The sequence below is a fragment of the Neopelma chrysocephalum genome, unplaced genomic scaffold, assembly GCF_003984885.1.
Source record: "Neopelma chrysocephalum unplaced genomic scaffold, ASM398488v2 Primary Assembly neopelma1_138, whole genome shotgun sequence".
Classification (NCBI taxonomy): Eukaryota; Metazoa; Chordata; class Aves; order Passeriformes; family Pipridae; genus Neopelma; species Neopelma chrysocephalum.
The window spans coordinates 606875-616674 of NW_020897800.1; the positions used below are offsets into that span (position 1 = coordinate 606875).

Sequence of the window (9800 nt, forward strand, 5' to 3'; positions counted from 1 at the left end):
CATTTCCAAAGGCTTCCCAGAGGATCCAGGACCAGCTTGCAGTGCAAGGTTTGTTTTTTGGGCAGTGAAATCCAGAAGGAGGGAATGATCCCACTTTTCCTCCAACATCCTGTCTGTGCACACCCACCAACATCCCCATTAATTCTGGTGCAAAATCCCTTCATCCCTGAGAATCCCTTCACCCACTGGACTGACCACTCCACTGGGCTCTCCCTGGGAAGAGGCAGATGACCAGGCTGAAAATAGCTTACTAATCCTAATTTATTTACTGCAGAATCATTTCATCCACCCCCTACTTTCAAATGGGATTTATACACCCCCACAGACCAGCATTCTCCCATGGAGAACTATTTTTGTTCCCTTATCCTGCCTTGTCCATAAATCCAAAGAAGTCAGATTTTGGGGGGTGCAGTGCATGGGGGGAAGGAGAGGAGGAAACAGTGTGAATACAACAGGTTATCCACAAGATACTTATTCTTGTAGGGACTGTAAAAGAGCCTTCTGTAGGAAACACTAAAATCACATTTAATGGGATTCTTGCTAAAGACAAATGAGATCAATAGACCCACCCAACCTCACACAAAATAGAAAGAGCATCCCAAACCAGACAGCTGGATCCCACATAGCACACATGCCTTCCCAAGCTGCATTCCACACGCACCATGTTGTGTTAACATACTCGAAAATTTTGGATCCAATTTACCAAGGAGAGCCTGGAGGAACGAGCCATCCTCTAACTGTGCATCTGAAATTCTCCCAGAGTGATTTAAGAGCTACATCACCGGGTTTGCCATAAACCCTCTGTTTACAAGGCTCCTTGGATTCCTACAGAGCAATAAATGATTTGCCTCCAAGTATTTTCCTCATTCCTCATCTCGGAGTTTCTCCCCCTCTCTCTGGTGTCCAAAGGGAGCAGAGTTAATCTCCCGTCTATCCCGCTTTAATCTCCACTCTTACTGAGGAGAGACACGACTGCTCCTCGTGCTGAGGAAGCAATACCTGGCAGTTATGGATCCAGGGAGTTGATTAAATGTGTACATCCTGTTAAAAATTCTATGGAATGATTAAAGCATAAGACCTTTAAATCGAAGCAGAAGCTGTTCGTGTGGACAGGGCTCAGGAACCTCAGCGTGGGAGTCGCCTTCGGTGGTTCTGCCTCCTCGGGGATGAGTAACATCTCCTCCAGAGCCACCCACGGGTCAGGAGCTGGGGAAAACCAGCCCCTAACAGGGACACAGCAGGAAAAGCCACGGTGTGTCGTGACCCTACAGACACAGAGTCTTAATGACACTCCCAGCAGTCCATAAAACCATAGTCAATGAAGGCCAGAAGTGAAAAGCATCAAAGGAGAAATCACACTCAATTTTTATACACCAAGAAGAAACTTCCCTGCATCCACACTCCAACAGTGACAACGGACAAGGAGCAGGAGCAGGTTACACGGGTCCTGCCTCAGCCCCAGCACGAGTCACCACAAGCATCTACACAGGACAAGGGAGGCACGATGCCCAACAGCCCACCCTGCTCCGGGCAGGGATCTGTGCTTCCCCTTGCCCTCCAGAACGGGAACAATCCTGGCACACGCCAGGAAACTGCACGTTGTTCCTCCGGACTCTGCGCAGGAGGGTAAAAAACAAGGCTGGCAAAGAAATTAATCTGCCTGGAGACCCAGAGCTGCTGTCAAGCCAACACCATGACAACCCTTCCCACAGCAAGCAGGGGTTTCACTTTGCTGGTTCCTGCTGCGCCCATCCTGGAGGAGTTGGCTCACCACGAGGAGCCCTAACGAACCAACCGGCCCCCAGAAGCTCCACTTGACAAAGCTGACGCCCGAGGATGACAAGCATTCCCAGCTTTGATGGCTGTCAACCAGCTCCCCCCAACGCCACGAGCCCAGTCAGGCTGTCATCGGGAGACGATAACGGAGACGGCATCGCTCGGGATCTCAGCTCCGTCAGCCAGCAGCGCTCCCTGAGCAAGGCAGGGACACAGCACGCCATGAAGGCTTCTAAAGAGCTGCTGACACCCAAACCAACGCAGCTGAACAGAGCCCGTGAGCGCACGGCAGGGCCTGTCCCTCCAGGCAGCTGGAAACAGCATCTAATTCCACACAGACCGGGAAAAGCAGAAGGGATAACCCTAAGGAGTTTTCCTGCTTCTACCAAGTTTCTATGATCATGACCCATATCTGTGTTAGCTAATGTGAATGAAGACATCAAAGGGACAACAGGAGCACAAAGAGCTCAAACTGTATTTTCAAGCAAGATAGCTAAGAATGAGAATCCAAAACAAACCAAGCTACAGCAACAGCTCTCTAAATGCAGATATTTCAGGTCCTCACTACCATGAAACTAGTTAGAATTAGCTGAACAACCTCACAACCAAACTCCACAGAGTGATACGGGGTCTCTGTGTTTGTCCCCTACGCTCAAAGCAACTTGGGTTTGTCCAACATCAACCTCACTGTGGATGACCCGAGGTGTTAAGGGATGCCCTGGGGTGTAACAAGCCCCCTCACTTGAACAGGTGTTGTACAAGACCCAACCAGCATTTTTGGACCATTACTCCTGAAAGTCACCCGTCTGATCTGCCGTGTCCAGCCAGAAGAGCGGCATCACTTTCTGCTCTAGGAAAGCAGAGAAAACACTCCCAGCTGCTCTTCCACAAACCTCAGGCAACAGAGCTGATCCATGAGGAATGAAAGCCTGTGCAAACACCCCTGTGTAACCACAGGCACTGCAGCTCCACCAGGGTGTGGGTGAGTGTCCGAACAGTGCGGAGCACTGCCAGCACTAAGGACCAGGGTGGATGGATGTCCACAGGGATGGATGTCCACTGGGATGGATGTCCACAGGGATGGATGTCCACATGGCTCCAGCCAGCACGGAGGCACTGTGTGAAGAGAAGCCTTTGTAGCTGAGCCAGCAGCCCTCCTCCCAGTTTGACCCAGCTACACTATTTCAACACGTCTCAATGGACAAAGTGCAGCTGCTGCCCAGAGTTATCCCACACCACACCAGGGCAGTGGGGTGGGAATGGCTTTGGAGAAAGTCACTGTGCTTTCCCAAGGTCAAGGCAGTATCAGTGTCACGGAGCACATCCCAGAGCAGCAACACTGTGCTCAATGCATGAAGTGAGAGCTGCCTCTGAAGGATTAGGGATGGATGTGCCTCTGCACGGCTACAAAACCAGGGCCGAGGGGGCACGAGGTGCCTTTATTTCTGTGTGTTAGCCCAGAGGCTACATGGAAAGTTTCCTTCCTGGCCCAATTCTCACAGAGCCCTACTTTGCTGCAACCCCGGCTCCAAAGCTGAACATGACTAACGTTGAAAGTGCTCTGCCAGGGAAGCTGCCAGGCAGCCTCATTTAAAAACAGGGAAGCGGCAACAAGCAGTTCCTCATGCTTGATCCGATTACTCTGATCTCTCTTTTGACGCTGCAGACTCAGACTCGTATTTCTATTGCTCTGCGGGGGGAGCAGGGGAGGGAGGGAATGTCACTTTGCTGCTTCATATTTCTTTCTTCCTGTCACACTTTGGAGAAGGGATGTATGCTACCAAGCAATGGAAAGGAACGGATGAGGGGTCCAGGATGCACCCGCCTCGCAGACAGGATGTCACACAGGCAGGTGGCACACCCGGGACCCCCATCAGGCCACCACCCACAGTATCAGCACTCCCAGACCTCCCACACTGCAGTCTGGCAACCCCCAACATGGTCTCATTCTGCCCATGGAAAGGTCATATCTACAAACAGCATTACTGCTCTAACAAAAAGGTCTGTTTCTGTTGGATGCTGAGGTATCTCAGGTCCAAGTGCCATCATGTTTGGGATTAGCACCCAAGTCCATCTCTGTGAGGGAAGACCCCCACTGACAGAGTCCAGCCCAGAACCACCAACTCCAGAGCCCTGCTGACAGCTTGGGGAATGCAATGACATTTACATGCTGGAAGGAGACCTTGGAGGAGATCATAAATCAGATTCAGGCGCTCACTGCTAAAAAAGCACAACCACGAGACCACAGCGGTTCCCTCCAGACGTAACACGAACCCAGGGTTTTATACACCAAGTGCTCGTCAAGCCTAAGCACAATTTTAGGCCGGTCCCATGGGCAGCCTTGGCTCCAACAGCTCATTGGCATCCCCCTGCTCTGCAAGGAGAGATCACAGTCCCCCACCACTTCCACTGCTCGGCTCCAGAATGTGGAACATCCTATGGAAGGCTCCAGCCAGGAATGTAACTGCTCAGGGCAAACTTCACAGTTGGGATTGGCAGAGCAGGAATGTTTCCAACACAACTATTTCCCACTGCCAAACACACACCTGGGCTTGGAAAAATGCTGGCCCTCGTGTCCTGCTAAGAGACTATTCCCCCTTCAACATTAGTACCTGGCTGGAACTGCCACTAAGAGGGAAGAGGGAAACCAGGCTGGTTTCAGGCAGGACCTACAAACACAGACAGTGCTACTTCAGAAGGAGAAACCAAGGCAATGCCAGCACAGACCTGTCAGGATGCAGCACCTGCACATGAGACTATCAGCAAACACCCAGAAGCTGTCAGTGTTTCCATGGACAAAAAAACACCCAAAAAAGCAAAACTAAAGACATTTTCCAGTTAATCTACTGCCCACAAAAGTTTATATCTCTGAGTAAAGAGATGTGCCTAAGTATCGCTTTGATCCTTCAGACTGGAACTTAACGGGGTATCAAGTCTTCTACTGATTCACCTTGAGAATTCGGTAAGGTCGGAGTGTTTTTAATGCTCAAGTTTTTAAACCACAGAAGAACACAGTCAATTAAAACCAAACCGCAGGGTTAAAAATAGCTGGCCCAACCCTACGGATGGACATCATTGGTCTAAAATAACCAGGGCAGCAAACGTCCGTGGTACAACCCAGCCGAGTGTTTTAAATACGAGCAGCCACCGACCACAAGCACGGTGCAGGCTCAGCACTAATCCCGAGAACCAGCACTGCTCCTCAGGGATCTGTATCCCTCGCCACAATTTGGAGTGGGTGAAACAGACTGGCCTGAAAGTCAGGTTTTTGGAGCCCCATCCAGCACTGTACAGTGCTTTGCGGGGCTCCTCAACACCCAAATCAATGCCGTGCAAAGACGCAAGGTGAGAGCCTGATGTGCGACAGAGCCAGAAAACCCAGAGGTTCAACAGGTAACGAGGACACCAGGAAGGAGAAAAACTGTTGTTATGGCAAAAAAGGCTTAGAGAAAGCGAATGGGTGGTGGTCACACATGGGCAGGGCCGTCAGAGAGTCGCCTGCACCCGCAGTTATCGCAGCTGGGGCTCTGCCTGCCCTTACAAATTAAAAACTGGAATATCTAAATCCAGCTCGTGGCTGAACCACAAACGCCGGCTCGTCTCAGCGCAGCGCAGCCCAGCCACCATGCACCCCGGCCGACAGCTCCTCGTGTCCCAGTTACCCCAGCTGAGATTGAAGCCTCGTGGTATTTCCCTTCAAACTTTGCCTGCCACACATCCAAACCCCCCCCGTTCCCCAGCACGCTGCCCCGGAGCGCTCGAGCCCACGCCGGGCGACCTTCAAAGCGTTCGTGGCGGAGCTCCCCGGGAACCGCCGCGGCAGCTGCTCGCTGCAGCCTGCAATTACACCGCGGGAAAGCAACTGATTTATGGAACTTAAACAAGTACATACCACTCCTAATTACAACATTCCACCTAGGGTCTCTCCTTCGTGGCAGGTTTCCACACAGAGTCCCTTTATTTAGCGCCAGTGGGTTTGCACCACGCAGCCTTCCCCCGAGGAACAAGCACAACTTATTTTTTTAACACGTAGCATCCAATTTCTCAGCAGAGACACCCGGCTGCGTGTCCAGCTTTGCTTGCACTCTTAAACCTCAGTGTAAGTATTCACTTCCTGGCCCAGCTCCAGGGAAGGCTGCAGCCTTGCACCCGTGCTCTGCTCCCAGCCTCTGGAGCCTGCTCAGATCCTGAGCCGTGTTTGGATACAAGAGGGAGCCCCTGCTTTCCCAACAGAAGTACCACCAGGTGATACCAAAAACCAGAACAGGAACGGGTTGTCAAAACCCCTTTACAAAGTATGACAATAATCCCTAGAAAAACAGGCATTAAGCAGAAACATCCAGAAAATTCTGCCTACATGCCAGGACCAGGAAGACGGGCTTTGGTTTTTGTGAGCAAACGCATTCTGAGGGGTGCTTGGATGGTCCATTCAAATATAGGGCGTATCCAGGCTGGAACACAGGTTTTATCCTGGGTGGCCTCAGGCAGATGCAGGGTTAAGGAGCTGACCCATTTTCCATGCAGCAATAGGGCAGAGAGCACGGCCGATGGCACAGCCATGGCCCCACGGACGCCCCTGGCAGGACCGGGGGAAGGCTCGCCAAGCACCGGGGCGACCGAGCCAGAGCTGTTTGCTTACAAAGCCTCCTTTATTTACACACCAGCACAGACAGCGCGAGGCAAACAAAGGCGACGGCAGCGCAGCATCGGCAGAGCGGCCGCTGGTACGGCCCAGGGGTCCCCAGGGGAGCGCGACTCTTCTCCAGCCTCTCATCCCCACGGCCATCTCCGTGCACGAACAGCGGCCGCCCGTGCCAAGGGGATCCCAGCTGTGTCCATCCCGATGGCATCCATCCCAACAGCATCCATCCCGGTGACGTCCATCCCGCCAAAGGTGCCGACAGCTGCCCCCTCTTCAGAGCCGAGCGCGCACGGAGCAGAGCGATCTCCTCGCCTTCCCATCCCGAGGAGCCTCCTTGGCAGTGGTTTCAAACCAGATTGTCGTGCTTATAAACCTGGGCTCAACTGCCTACACGCAAGACAAATGAACCCAAGCTGCAACCCAGATGGATCGCTCGGTTCCCCAGCCCCTTCCCCGTCGGCGTTCGCGTCGCATGCAGAACGCAACGCGTGCTGCTGAAGGCCAGGGATGAGAAGACTCGCCTTGCTTGCATACAAAGGCTCCTTGGAAACTCACTCCGTGTTTACAAAGGAGCCTGACTTAGCGCAGCCGCGCTGGGAGCGCTCGCTGTCTTCACGGGGGGCTTCTCTGGGGCTGCTTTGATGTCGGCAAACACGGAGGCTGCAGCCGCGACCACCCTTCACCAGCCCATCGCAGCCGTGGCCAGGTCGCAGAGCTCCTGCCGACGCTGTCTTCAAATGCCTCCCACCGCTTCAGCTGGAAAGTTGCTCTTCCTAAAGTGACACCGCTCCGCAGACGCGCCGAGTTCCACCCCGGCACTGCCCGACTGCGTGAGCCGAGACCATTCCTCAGCCCTCGCCCTGCTGCACAGGGGCACTGCGGAGCTTAATGAACCGTGAAGCATCGAGAGCAGGCAGAGGAGCCACAGACACACACACAGACCCAGCCAAACGCACAGGCTCACCCCGAGTTACTGCCTCAGCTCAAACCAAGTCCCAGCGGCGCCTGCTGCTGTTCCAGTGACCCCCGAGAAGGGAGGCAGCAGAGCCTTCAGCCTCGCTCCGCATCTCGGGGGTGCCACCACGGCAGTGCCACCACGGCAGTGCCACCACGGCAGTGCCACGGCGCTCGCACCGCGGTGCCTCGGGTGGCAACCGCACTCTGCGATCCACGGCAACGCTGCTGCCACACGCTAACGCTGCCTTCCCGGAACGCTGAAGCTGACAAATAACACAGCTTGGCAAAAGGGGAGAACAAGGGGGGGTAAAAACGGGGGGCGGGTGTCTTCAACTGCAAGGAAATTTTGCCTGAAAGCAGGAGGTCTGGGATTTTATCCCGTGATTCAAAACACAGCACCGCAACCACAGAATAGCCATCTTCCCCTGAACAGCACCGCAACCTCGGCTTATTGCTGCGCGGTGCTTCTCACCCCGGTGCACGGGTCAGGCACAACCGCTGCGATCCAGCATCCAGCCCTGCTTTTGTTTCCCTCCAGCGGCTCCTCGATCCCACATCGTGGCATTCCGCCCTTTAGCCGGGCAACGGCGACAGGCTGAGCCTGCCGGGGATCACTTGGCCTCCAGTTAAAAACTGCTCTTACACAGAGGATTCAAGGTGAGGGTTTAAGAGCAAGGCAGCAAAACAAAGGATGGAGGCAGCCGTCCTGCAGGAGGGCTCTTATTTCCAATCCAGGTTTCTCTTGGTGCCCGGGGTCTCCAGGTCACACCGCCGGCGGGAGATACACCCGGCAGCGAGCAGCACCAAGCGCAATCCCGCAAACAGCAACAAAACATCTGAGAGCTACAACGCACCGACCGCGGGAACACCTGGGCGGCTGCTGCCGGGCACGGAGGGGCCGGACCGGAGCGTTTCCCGGGCTCGCAGCTCCAAGAGCCGGCGCGGCGGTTCGTTCCCATCGCTCCCGGCTCCGCTCCGGGATGCGGAGCGCGGGGCTCGGGGCACAGCCGAGCGCGCCGGAGGGAAATGGAGTCAGAGCCGGACGGAGGGGGAACGAGCTGCAAGCGACACCGGCTCTCTCCCCCCACCACAATCCCACCAAAAACGCCGCCCGGGGAAGAGAGGGGGGGAAGGCATGGACATGTACACAGGCTGTGAATAAAGCTCTTTGTTCGCCGCGCCGCTGGCCCCTGCGTCCCCCCTTTCCTACGAGCGGGATTCAACAGATCGCTCAATAGCCTCTTGTTCTTCACAAACATCCCAGGCAGAGCACCCACTCCCTCCGGCCATGCCGCCCTGTGCCGCCCCGCGGGCACGCTGGAAACGCGAGCTGGCGTGAACGGGGAATGTTTGAATGGGAGATTCAGACCGGACACGAGCGCAGGTCGCTGCTGCGGCTCCCGGGCTCGGCGGGAGCGATGCCGGGCTGGGCGGGGGGCTCGCCCGCCGCGCCGGGGGCACCGGAGGGAACCCCACCGGCCCCGCTCAAGAGGCCTCGTTAGCCTCGCCTAATTAGCGCCCGCTGCAGCCGCAGCGCCCGAGCCGGGCGATCGCCCCCGAGCGCGGAGAGGGAAAGGGGTGGGAGCGGCTGCGGCGGAGCCCCCGCGGCCACCGGGGGAGGGAGGGGAGAGAGGGGAGGAAGGAGAGAGAGAGAGGGAGAGGAGAGGGAGGGGAGGAAAAGGGAGAGGGAAGCGCCGCGCAAGTTCCACTCGGATTCCAACAGGTTCCCCGCTCCCGCGGGGGTGCAGCATCCCCCCGCCGCCGCCAACACCGGGGGGAGGCGGAAAGGGGGAAACAGAGGGGGCGCGCACAGCAATTAGTTTTTAATTGCGAGGCCGCTGATGAGCCCCCGGGCAGCGAGAGAAGCCGCTTCCATGGAAACGGGCAGCGGCTGCCCGCGCCGCCCCGCCACGCGCGGCTGAGCCCGCCCGCCGCTCCCGCCGCCGGGGGCGCTTCCCGGGACCACCGGCCAACCGGGCGCACCGGGCGACGGCGGGCGGGAGCACGGGCGCGCCGCCGACCCGCACGAACCGGGGGGATACCCGAGCCCCGCCGCCACCCCCGGGGGGCGAACCCCCCCCCCCCGGTACTGCCCGTCCGCGGCGGCGCCCCCGGCGGGCGGGGAGGGGGGGGAAAAGAATCGCGTCCTACCTACCTCTGGGGATGATGGCGGCGGCGGAGAGCAGCAGCAGGAGCAGCGGGAGGAGCCCCGGGGCGCCGCCGCCGCTGCCCGCGGGGCCGCTGGGCTGGGCGCGACCCGCCATCGCCGGCACCTGCCTCGCTCTGCCGCCGCCGCGCGCCGCCCGCGGGAGATGGCGCGTCACGGGGCGGGGCCCGACGGGGACACGCCCCCCCCTCGGCCCCGCCCCGCCGCGGGGGTTCGGGGCGAGCGGACCCGGGCGGGGACCGAGCGGAGCGGACCCGA

General features: G+C 57.1%; 1 protein-coding gene across 9 annotated transcripts in view; it reads right to left on the reverse strand.

The window, feature by feature from the left end:
* The window catches only part of CADM1 (cell adhesion molecule 1), a 137749-nt gene extending 128093 nt beyond the window's left edge, over positions 1-9656 (reverse strand). For all 9 annotated transcript variants that reach the window (XM_027699538.1, XM_027699537.1, XM_027699535.1 and 6 more), the window contains exon 1: positions 9531-9656. In XM_027699538.1, coding sequence (XP_027555339.1) covers positions 9531-9639 — 109 coding nt within the window. In that variant the 5' untranslated portion in view covers positions 9640-9656. The remainder of the gene's footprint in view (positions 1-9530) is intronic.
* Positions 9657-9800: the final 144 nt, after the last annotated feature.